Raw genomic sequence first — 12833 nt, forward strand, 5'->3', positions numbered from 1 at the left:
ACAGGGAAATGTGGTCTTTTTCTTGTTATTATTGTTATTGGGTAAATTACATTTTTCTAATCTCTGTTTTATATTTTTGCTTGTTCCTGCTCAGTATTGTGAGTATTGTGTAACCAAAACCCAACATTTGTAAGTGCTCCCACGTGGGCACAAAGCCAGCTCCATAAGGAAATGTTGTTTTTTTTGAGTTTGGTGTGGAAGAACTTGACTGATACATGGAGCTCTGACCTACACCCCATCCAACACCTTTGGGGTGAAATACAACATCAACTTTGAGCCGGACTTTATCACCCAACACAGTGTTGGACGTCCCTGCGGCCAGGTTCCAAAATCTGGTGAATTAAATACAAATTAAATGGAATCGAATGTTTCACAGTTAGACCTACTGTGGGCTGTGTCCTTTTGCGATGAGGAACTTCAGTTTTCCGCTGTGGATGACTGACCTTGTCACAGATCACTGACTGAATCTCGTGTCCTCTCACCCCTGGCAGGTATCTGGATCAAACCCAGCCGAACGTCCAGGATGAGGGAGAAGAGGGCCGACTTTGTGGCAGGCTGCCTGGGAGGAAGGGTGATTGCAGCTGGTGGTCTAGGTCAGTGCCTCCAATTCTTTCCCCCCTTTTCTCCAATTCTTTTCTGTCAATTAAATCCAGCACTGTGCTTTGGCCCAAGAGGGAAGGGTGAAACGGGGAGAGAGGTGAGGCAGAACACCAACACAGGTCATCCTGTGCTTGATTTCCAATGTCGCAGCACCTTTTGTCTGTTAATGGCCATACCTTACAATGGTGGGTGTTTATTTGTTTTATCTGTAGAAAGTAAATGGTGTAATGCTTCTTAAGTTATATGGGAATAGAAAATTAAGTTCTCATGCCAGTAAAAACAATTACATTAAAAGCATCTTTCACTCGGGACCACTTGACAGACAGCTGCCACCTGCGGGATGAAGGTCACATGACCAACAGACACCGCTGATGTAGTTTATGCTAGTTCTCTATAGCCTTGCTAGCTTGTCTGTAGAAAAAGAGAAACAGATGAAGAGTGAAGACGCATATGCATATACACAAACTAAGTAAAACTTTCCACATCAGAGAAAAACACAGTCACGCTGTTATTCAACCTGCTGTGGTTCTTTATTTTTCACCCCTCTCGAGCTTTTTTTTGTGGTTTAATTAGAACAATTCCCTCAAATTTCTGAGTCTGTTGCCCGGCTGAAGACTTCCAGCAGCTCCGTTCAGAGCATTTAGAGGAATATCAGACAATGAAGGACGAAGGAGACACACCTCAGTGCCACTGTAATGATTTCACAGCTTCTACAGCCGATAGCCGTCATCCAGCTGGCTCTTGGTACTGATAAAGACCCTGCAGGTCATAGCGGTCTGTTGACAGTCTCCCGTTTTGCATTATACTCCTAATACCCCGTAAACATTCACGTCTCCAGCCCAGTTTGTGATGATTGCAGTCTTCAGGCTCAAGCCTATTTACTTTTTTACTGACTTTAGAAAACAACCTTCAAATTCAGAGAGGACATGCAAATGTTTTCACAGGCAGAGTAGTCCTCATGATCCTGGAGCATAAACCCAGTGGGGCGCCCCTATAAATCAGGGGTAGTTTTCTGGTGGTTTCTATAGGTTTACTATAACATCCACAGCATCACTATTACTAACTATTTTCTCCACTGATTGCAATAATTTGTTCAGTGAAGACATTACCCTAATATACTCTGTTGGCTTCATCAGATGATAAAAAAGCCTCACCACAGTGAAGTTGTTAGTGCTGATTTCAATGCTACTAGAAAATCACCACAACTCTGATCTGTCACACACACACACACACACACACACACACACACACACACACACACACACCATATACATGCTCACACAGACAAACACAACTAAATTAATTTTCCATTAACTTTCCATTTTCTCCTTGACTGAGCTGCATTTGTTAAAGTAAATATAGTGTGAAGAGAGACTGAGCAGTGCTACAAATTAATCAGAGCTCTGCGTTTGTGCTTGATGACACGCTTGTTAAGCCGATATTGAGTCTCTTTTCTGTACACCTGCGTACATCAGCGGGATCACGCATGCATGTACGGTGTACATATACACACAAAGAAGAAACGTCTCTCTGTACACTAACACAGCCTGTGCTCGATGAATGGCAATTATTTTTCTATTACATCTCAATCAAAGTTGATTTGTGTGGTGTTTTGTCATCTGCGGTTTAAATTATGGCTGCATCAATTGTGAGATACTATAGAAAAATATCAGTAAGCAATGTTTACCCTCTTCATGAATTCAAAGAGAAAGCAGACATCATCTATGCAGTGAGACTGAAACGATGCTAGCTTTACCAATAAGGTACACCCAGATGCATTACCAGGGTTGTCAAGATGTTTAAAATTACTTTAAAAAGTTCTTTGACTGAAATCTCAAATTGCTTTAACAAATTCCCACGTGGGCCTAGAGCACACACCTAATACGTTTTTTTTCGTCGGTCCACAGTTCAGAGTGACAGTCAGTAATGTGGCAGACACCTGTTAAGATTGTGTGTGTGAGAAAGGGAGGAAAACGTCAATGTTGTCCTGCTAAGGGAGACAGGAATTCAGCACCACAGAGACGGGAAAGAGGATTGTATGAGAAGAAGAATGAAATGGGTGTGTGTGTGCGTTTGCTATTGTGAAAGCGACAGAGTGAGGAAATATGAGAGGAAAAAGAGGTAGATATATTTTTCTCTGTGTGAGTGTCAGCTGTGAGGACGGCTCGCCATCTAATCCATGGGGATATTTTGGGCTTGTGAGTCATAGCTGGTTTATGGCACATTTCCAACCCTCAGCTTTTGACTTGGGAAATAAAAGGAAAACACATTCACAAAGACCAAAGAGCATCCTTAATGCAGTTATATTGTCTGTATGTGCACATATATACATGTATAGTCTTTGTCTTGTAACATAGTATGCACAATATAAATGAACTCACTCAATTAAAAAGCAGTATTGTTCTGCACTCTTTGTAGATCTATTGAAGGATTTGTTTAATAAGCTCTTTTCCACTGGTTTAATGATTTTGCTCATGGCCCTAGATGGTTGATAAAGGTGTCCGCAAGGATCAATATTAGTCCCTCTGTTATTTTCTCTCTATATATATAGATATGTATTTTCCAATTAAGAAATGTCCTTTTCTATGCTGATGACACCATCTTGTATGCATTTTATTTCAGTTCTACCTAAAATACTCCGCAAACTTTAATTTTTGCAGTATAACCAGATGTTACATATTTATTATTGGTGACTTCACCATGGAGTATAGTTTTGATGCTAGGCGAACGTTAAATGTCACATAAAACGCTTAAAATAAGTAGAAATGGCGCGTGAAATTTTTTCAAAAGTGATGTGTTATTTATCCGCTATACCATGAGTTCACATTGAGTGGGGAAAACAGGTCTCTGGTACTTCACAACTGGAATGAACCAGAAAACAAGTTATAGACACTAATTTCTCTCATTAAGATCCATCTGATGTTATTTCAAATACCATGTTTTTAATCTGTGTGTGTGTGTGTGTGTGTGTGTGTGTCCGTCCTTGCAGTGCAAAATAGTTCCTGATCTTTGTGAGACATCCTACATAAATAAAGGCCAAAGACAAGTACCATTCTGAAATTATATAAAAAAGAACTAGAAGAGGTCTGAGTTTAAAATAGTCCTTTTATTTAAAAAAAAAATCTTAAAGTTAAAAACTTTAAAACAGGCCAGATGGCTCCTCGCTGCTTATTGATTCACTGCTAATGATCATTTTCGGCACGGTGAAAAAGATGGTCGATGGCAAAGTTGGATACTCGTTTGTTACAGTTTATTTTCAGACCTGAGGAGCTGTGTAGAAAAAGCAATTAAAGTTACTTTTCTTTTATTTTGGTGGCTAATACTGTACATGGCATAACAAGTTTAAGAGGTGCCCTGAGGAAAGCGAGCCATGACATTATGCTTTGGGATGGCTTTTAAACTTATTGCTCTTCTCTGCTGAACATCAGTGTACAATGCAAGAATACATTACAAAAAGCACTTAAAGAAGCTACTCAGTGACTGTCAACTTGTGTGGTATGGTGCATTTCTCTGTGTATTTGTTAGAGTGACAGTAATGCGATGGTCCTCGCCACCTCCACCCACTCACCCTGTATCAGTCCATCTCTCCTTCATCTTTTCTTGATTTTGTTTTTTCACCCCCACCCGCCTTTAATTCAAGATGAACACCCGACGACTTGATATCTGCATGTAAATTGTAATTAGATGCAAGTCGTCAGAGAGGACTGACTTGAGATGCAATTATGTGCTCAGCTGTATCATTTGATTATCAGATTATTTGTCAGAAACACACACACACATTCACTTGCACAGACAAATGCCTACACACATATCTGCTCCCAACTAAACTCCATGCATTCACACTTTGTTTTCTTCATCGGTGCCTCTCAACCTATCAAATTTGCTTTTAACATCATCATCATCATCATCATCATCACTGACACAGTTCTTTCGTCATGAAATACTTTAAGCCGATTACATTGGAGGGTATTATTAAAGGAAGCACACCAGAAATAGCACAATGACAGATAAATAAAAATATCTGAACTTAATGTGGCTTAAACCAACAAATCAGCGGCCAAATCCTTGTGTTTGTACATTTTGATAGGCTGCGTATCTGTGTCTGTATCTGCGTGTTAAGGCAAAGTGGCGTCACGACGTTCACCGATATTTTAATGTTAATTTGGAATTAAAAACATTGTGCTTCAGGGGCAGTATTCACATGTTCAGGCTAAAAGTAGCTCTAACTGGCAGAGTTAGGAGAAACACTTAAAAGATAAGAGTGTCAGTCGTAACTTTAAGAGCCCGGTCTTAGGGTACATCACAAAGCATTTCAGAACTAACAACATATGAATGAAGACAAACTGACACAGTGTGGTGTAAATAAAATGTGTTTTATTGTAAATATACATGAGAGGTAGAGATAATTGACTGCATCAGACTATGCCATTTTGAAAGCTTGCTGAACCTGAACTTTGAATATCTCAGCACTCGGCTGACCATGAACACAACATCCCCGGGTCGCGTCAAGTCAGAGACCTTTGATGCATGTTGTTCCCCATCTCTCTGTCTCCCTCCTCATTTCCTGTCATCACTACGGTCCACTATGTGATAACAATAAGAATAATAATGTAACGTAATAAAACCCAATAATTTATCAAGTCAGAATTGCACTCAGACCCCAACAACTGCAGTGGAATCTAATAGGCCTCGCTGAGAACTTAAATTTCAACACAAACTTCACAAACATAAGTCGCACAGAACTGGAGGCAGCCAGCAAGAAGGTCAAGGATGAGTGCCGCGTATTAGCGCACCTGCCAAACTATGGTAAGTGCTGAAAAGACGGCATGTAATGACACTATTTCCAGCACAGATCAAAGAGACGCTGCTGCAGGTGTGTTGTGTTTGACCCAAAGTGCTGTGCTATTGTCTCACTGTCTGAAAACAGAAGCAACGGGAGGTCAGAGAGGGGTGGACAGAAAAGACAGAAAATACACACTTGAGCTTCAGAAAGGGTGAAAAATAGAGATGAAACAGCAGAGGATGGAACTGATATTGGAGCTGCAAATGGAAAAGGTACAGACCAGAACAGATGTAAGAGGAGTTCAAGCCTCATGAATTGTCTAGGACTGTATTTTTACAACAGCTATTCAGAGGTTTTGGGGAGATTATTCAGTTGGACAACCTATGGTGAGGACACGCATTATGATTGCAGGGCTCAGTTACAGCTGTGATGAGACAGACCAGACCAAGTGTGTTGGTACAGTTGGTGCCAGCAGGTGGGAACAAATTCCAACCGTGTGAGATGTTCAAGGATCTCACTTGTTTGAATTGTTTTCAACAAGATTAATGAAGTGAATGCTTTGCTATGAATGCTTTCTTGGCGTGGGCAAAGTCATTTTAGTGTCTAAACCTGAGCAAACTATGACCACTTTACGGAACATAAGTCAAGTTATTTGCTTGCTTGCAACTTGTTCCCATCCATCCTATAGTGGAAGTGTTATTTTGGAAGTTTGGAAATCTACCTGGTTTGTTGTTTATCGGTATGAGGATGTGTTGGACATTCATGGATCCCCAGACGATGTTTGACGGACTCCCCTGACCTTTGCTGTAGCCTCGCTGTGAGGTTCAGGTCTGTGGTTTGAAGTGAAGTATCTTGTCAACTACTGGATGGGCTGCCATGAAATCAGGATGAAATGTAATAACCTTGGTGATCCTCTGACTTTTCATCTATGTGCAGCACCCACAAAAAAGCAAGCAATGCAGATAAAATAGTGTGGAGTGAGAATGATTTTATAATCCAGCCCATGAGGTCTCAGTGCAAAGCCACAGTCCACTTGAAGGTCACCTCGCTCTGAGGTTTCCTCACCTCCAGCTCTCTCTGCACTTCAGTCCATTTTGCCTTGATCTCTCCATCCACCATGACTTCCAGGTTTAACCTTTTCCCCTCTGACTTTTCCACACAACATATCCCCTAATTACCAAGACATGCGGTTACTGTTTTCATTACAGGAAGAGCTGAGAATTAGTGGGTTTTGGGAATTGCTAAGACTTACAACCTTAATCATATTCTATATGTTGTCTAATATGTAAAAGAAATCCTGTTTATTGTGGAAATAGCCGATGTGTGGGGGCAGGGCAGAAATCTCACAGCAGCTATGACGGCCTTGGTCTATGTGCCCCCGTCAGATTAACCTTTTGCCCCTCAAAGCATTATACGCCCTGCGACCTTATCTTTTTACTGACACAAGCAGGACTTCAATAAATCCTCGACTCATGTTACAGTAGGTGAGTGGGATTATTTCAAAAGGGATAAAATGAGGATTCCAAACTTTAAAGACTCATAGTAGATAATGTTGAAGAAACGTAATAGTTCCTCTCAAGACGTATCTTCAACCAAGAATATCTAAATGTCTAAAACTTTAAAAATCTATCAACAGTTCAGTTTTGCTTGGAAACTAGTCAAGGACTTTTCTTCTAAGCTCTTTATTTTGAAAAGATGTTCAGCAAACAAACCCACCAAGGACCTTTAGGAGATGACTGTTTTGTCACAGACAGAAGCCTCAGACAGACATTTCTGTTTACAGCCACACACATGATCGTTTTATAGAGTTATCCTTTTTTTCGTGGATAACGTGGATGAAGATCCTAAGATAACCTTGATGACATCACTGGAGTTATTTTGTTCAGCCACAGTTGAAGAAGACAGCAAACGCCTTCATCACCATCCACATTCATTTTGTATTTTTCCCCTCTTCTCTTCTATGGTAAAAACAGATTTTTGAGTGTTTTTCTTTCACTTTTCTGGTGTGAACACACTCAAATCCCGCTTGTGTTAGTCTGGTTACAACAACACAGCTGCTTTACAGTGAGTAAAAAATCTGATTCTCATTTGTGCTCGTCTGCAGTAAGGGAACGTTATTGCTGGCACTCTCCAAGTAAGGCTGTGAAAGGCATCCTGGGAAATGTAGGAAGAAGGTGAGGCAAGTTGAGGGATAGTGGCTAAGTGAATTACAGTGAATAATTGTGACTACAACAATTAATGTATAATCATGGGCTGATGAGAAGCAGCACTATTCACCTAAATATTAGCATGAAGCACCGTAGTGAAGCATGTACTGGGATCATATGGATGATTTTGATGTGTGTGTGTGTTGGAGGCCGACAGTGAATCAAACAAAAAGACTAAATCGGTGTGTTGTATGTGCTGTAGCTTATGTAAGACTAGACAAAGAACAGTGCAGCAGAGGTTGAGAGCTGGAAGGGTGACAGAGGCAGAAGAAAGGAGGACAATTTGAGACGAGAGGCATCAAAGAGGAAAAAAAAGTGAAGCCAAAATGAGAGCAGGAGAGTTTAGAGTTGGATGTTTAGTGAGAATGACAGGAAAGGAAAGGAAAAATGGTAGACGAGGAGGAGGAGGAGGACAGATGAGCAGGGGTTAAGAGCGATAAAGCAGGAAATGGTTTCTAGGAAAGGATTAGAAATGGATAAGAAGAGGAGAATAAGAGGAACAAATGAAGAACGGACTTCATGGAGACAGAAAGCAGAGGTAGAGGAGATGGCAGCAAAGAAGGATGGGTGTAGGGAGGTGACGAATGGAGGTCAAAAGGAGCAGCAGGGAGGAGGAGAGGAGCGGCTGGATGAGCAGCCACTGAATTGACATGACGTCTGTGGGCCATGAATCAAAGCGACGACAGGAAGCCTTTGAGCAGCATGGTGTGTGTGTTAGTGTGTGTGTGTGTGTGTGTGTGTGTGCGCGCGCGCAGTCATGGGTGTTGGTTCATATGTGTGCCTTCATAAAAAAAAATGATAAAGGAGCCGAGGCCTGAACGGCTTTGAAAAGACCGGCTCGGCACTGTCACTTTGTTCTTCCAACAAAATGAAGATAATAGTCCTCCTTAGACACACACACACACACACACACCATACACTCACCAGTCCATATCATTTGGGGACTTGCTGTGATGTGGGTCTCCATGGAAACGGCAACAACTTAGTGCTGGCTGATGTATAATGACAGTGAGCATTGCACCTGAGGTGAAAGAGTGGGAGGAGGGAGGGAAAGCGAAAGCGGCGAGAGAGAGAAGATCACAGCACCAGAGAGGAGACGAATATCTGTGGTGAGACGCCGTAACGTGTCGTAGATAAAATAAAATCTAAATTCTTAAATAAGGCTTTGTAGTTTGGGCTTATTGTGACTGTGCTGCAGAGCTCTTGGTATCAGAATTTCCTGGAGCAAATTCTAAATCCAGTAACGATATGAAATGAATATCCTGCAACATTTGCATTTAAATTAATCTGTTTGGCTCTTTTGCATTTCTAAATTATGTAGAAGAACAGCAACTCAACCCGCAACCCGAGTTAATTGACAGAGTTTACATGAAGCTGTGCTGCACATCCAGGGGCTTTTGTTTGTTTTCTTTTTGTTTTTCCAGATATTTCTGCTCTGTTAAACGTGGGGGTTGGAAATTACTAGTAATACTGACAGCTCTGGTTCCAGAGGGAAGATTATGGAAAGCATAGAAGAAAAGAGAAGACAGCATTGATTTTGCAGATTAGTACTCTGAGATGATCCAGCATCAACATATTTCAACTGTAAACCTGCATTACTACGGACAGCACAACAAACAGTTAATGTTAACACATCCAGCAGACGTGGAGCAACATTAGAATTCATATGCATGAATATAAATGCCCTGCTCACTCCCTTTTAGCCGTTTTGTCCAACAACTTGAAATATCTGTCTCTTTAGCTGCTAAATCCTCACCAGCTGTTGGCTGATTTTGTCTGTCTGTTGTTTGGTGTTGGGCAGGTAGACTACAGTGTGGTTATTAGTGTAGGAAAACAGCGGCGATGACACCACGGAGTTGCTATAAAACCAGAACAATGAGCCAAAAGATGCTTAAGCACATCATAGAACTAAAGAAACTGTAACCTAGTAACCCCTTGCATGTTACACGTCACTTCAGTCAATGTTAAAGTCAACTGAAATAAATTTTTATTGAGCAATGAGTTCGTCTTGACTGCCGTACGTATCCTTTGAGTTTTGACTGCCTGGTCATTTGCTGTCACCACAGACGACCAGCGCTAGGTAGACTTTCGGCCAAGCTGCCGACGACTCAGCAGGTGTTGAAACAACATGAATGAAATGCATGTCTGCTGGGAATCACTGCTAATGTTCAGAAGCGAGGCTAATAGCTTCCACTTTCCTTACTTAAAGGGGAGTTCCACCACTTTTAAACAGTCTATTAATAGCTCTTAAGCAAGCTTACTGACATGAGTTCACCACACTCCTGCTGACTGCTCCTCATCTCTGCTTGAGGCTAGAAGCTCCAGGCTACATTAACACACCCCAATCTCCAAAGTGTCTGGCAGTTAACTTGCATTGTGGGTAAGGTAGGTTTGGCAGGGTTTGACAAGTAAGAACCATCCAAAGAATAGAAGAGATGATTTCTATCTTGTTCTGCTGCATTTCTGATTTAAATACTGTCCTTTGTTAGTGGGACAATGTTAAATCAGAGAAATACTCGTTCACAACATGATGGGTTTTTCCAGATATTGATTCTAAAATGTTACGTACCCAACGACACTGTGAACTTGTAGAAAAAGGGGAAATCACTTCCGTAGGCTACAGGGCAAAGATGTTCTCCAGTTCTCCAGTCAGTAGAAGCACCACAGTAGTTGACAGTATCTCCCAGCTATGCCACCTCTCAGATGTCAGTCAACCACAAAAAGGTCCAAATATAGTTAAATATATAGTTTTACACACACACACACACACACACACACACACAATAATTCACATTTCAGTATTATAATAAGTTTCAAATTAGAATATTGCTAAAAAAAGTGACTTTAAATCAAATATGCTGTTGCATCAGAGATCAGTTTCCTTTACTGAGCTGCAAATATTTTTATAATCATAGAAGGTTGTCCTCCATTTTACCACGTAACGTTCCCTATAGGGAAAGATTGATTGTTGTGTTGATGCTCAGACACTATTTTAGTGTGTTTATGACAACGGGGGAGATGGAGTCATGGGGATCTTCGTCACATTGCTGTAGGAGGTGTTATCTTGGATTTAGCGTCTTTACAGTACGTGTGTGTACATTAGCTCCGAGTGCAAGCGTGACTGCGTCGACGAGTTAATCCCAAAGCTGCAGATGTGCATGTCACAACTGCCCTGGAGGTCAAGTGTTTGTCAGTTTACGCCGACATGTTTTCCGCTTAGAAGATAAGTCGCTGACGAGAGGTGTGATGAGTACACGGTCATAATCTTCAAGTGCTTTTTGTGTGTGTGTGTGTTTCCCAGGCTGTTCTCATTCACTGTTTGCACTTACACTTGTGAAAAGTGATGCACTATCATTCGTATGTGACCCACATAATCGTGAATGGCAGATATACAATTGCTATTATTATCAGGGGGAAATGAAATATTTTAAAATTCATTCAAATGCATTTTGATGACTTTTTCTAGTGAGAAATATGCATTTTACTTTTATAATCTTCCTTCAGTGAATATACACAATATTTAGTTTTTTAGTTACTGCAAGAAGTCTGAAATATCGTTGCTATGGTGGTTGCTATGGATGCTGCTATCGCTGACACCATGTAACTTGCACTGTTTGAATCATATTTCTAACATTTTTCAACACAAAACCACCAAAATGTCCTTGATAACTTGCCAGTATGCTATCTTTTATTATTATTTCTCCTTCGAGTGTCAGAAATTAGATGTTTTTGACAGCGGAGGTCCGTGGATGAGCATTGTGCTCCATGTTGTGGGCGGACACGTTCGACCACTATTTTGAGCTGTCTGCCGTCAGTGGGTTTCATCCCATTTCAAATTGCTGCCGCTCTGCCACAACACCAGTGCCAACTATGTTGTTCTGAATTCCCATAATTCAAAGTGTCAGTGGTAAATTTCAAGTTGTGTCATTTGAAAAACTTAATTTCACTTTCAGACACTAATATTGAAGATGTGACAGGCAGACGTCAACATCCAGTATGTCAGGCAAAAGAGCCTCATGGTTTTTAAAGTAAAATAAAACAAGTAAAATATTTCAGGGTTTTATATCCAGCAGTATTTAATACTCGTTCAGTTACACTTACATTGCATCCATTATTTGCTTCCATAGTCCACTCCAGAAAAAGAGAGGAACGTCTATGTGAATGTGGTTAATGCTGCATTTGAGGTATAATTTGTCCTAACATGTTGCTCTCCATTGTTTCAGGTAATGAGCCGTCGCCGCTGGGCTCTGTGGAGAGCTACAACCCGGTGAAGCGGCGGTGGGAATATGTGGCGCCCATGCCCACCGCACGCTGCTCCTCTGCCCTCCTGCAGACAACCAGCATGCTCTTTGTCATTGGTGGAGTCGCCCAGGGACCCAGTAATGCTGTGGAAGCCCTCTGCTTACCCGAAACAGTGTGACACACAGACACACACACACGCAGGAATATGTAACCCGGCATTGTTATTTTACTCATGTATGTGCATAAAGCCTACAGACAGAAACACATGGATTGGATCCACAGGTCGCATTTAGAGACTTTTCTACCTTTATGTCCAACTGATGGGTTCCTCTTGTACACTGGGATGTAAGAAACATCTTCACGTTCAACGAGCGCTTGGTGATGGGGGCTGCAGAGACAGTTTGTGACACGGACGCAAAATGAAGGACATTCGAGCCAACCGCTGTGACTGGCAAGGACTGATAACTGACAGCTTTTCTACACTGGGGAAATCAGAGGAAGACAATACAATTGAGCAAAAAACACACACACACACACACAGTGTCTGAAGAAACAACACGCCTTTGAACTGTTGAGCATTTTTCAGAATAAAAGCAGGGTACTTTTCTGGATATTAAAGGAACATAGGGCCATATCTGTATCTCTTCTTTGCAGCAGCGGCGGCGCTCTCCCCAGCTGCTGCGACAGCAAGCTCGGACACTTTTCTATGACCTTAGAAACAACACTTAGTTGAGTTTTGGACAGTGACGTTCTGGGAATGTGAATGTCTGTTTTGGTTCTTCTTCTTTTCTTCGCAGTGTTGTATATGTGTGAAAGTTAGAGCTGCTAGCAACCGCTGCCACAGTGTCAACAACAGTGGCTCTCTGACGTGTGCTCACTCTCAAGCAACTGCTAGTCAGGCGCCAATCCATTTACCATTGAATCGCTGGCTGACGTTGACCACAGTCACTGTGTTTCTTTATTTCTCGTTACAGAAAAGCTGACTGTGGTCGAACCTGTCG

At 41.5% G+C, this 12833-nt stretch overlaps 1 protein-coding gene across 1 annotated transcript in view; it reads left to right on the forward strand.

The window, feature by feature from the left end:
* The window catches only part of klhdc8b (kelch domain containing 8B), a 120689-nt gene extending 108679 nt beyond the window's left edge, over positions 1-12010 (forward strand). The window contains exons 4-5 of the mRNA XM_070840308.1: positions 492-593; positions 11814-12010. Coding sequence (XP_070696409.1) covers positions 492-593; positions 11814-12010 — 299 coding nt within the window. The remainder of the gene's footprint in view (positions 1-491; positions 594-11813) is intronic.
* The last annotated feature ends 823 nt before the right edge of the window (positions 12011-12833 follow it).

The sequence above is a fragment of the Pempheris klunzingeri genome, chromosome 11 (genome assembly GCF_042242105.1).
Source record: "Pempheris klunzingeri isolate RE-2024b chromosome 11, fPemKlu1.hap1, whole genome shotgun sequence".
In the NCBI taxonomy this organism is placed as follows: domain Eukaryota; kingdom Metazoa; phylum Chordata; class Actinopteri; order Acropomatiformes; family Pempheridae; genus Pempheris; species Pempheris klunzingeri.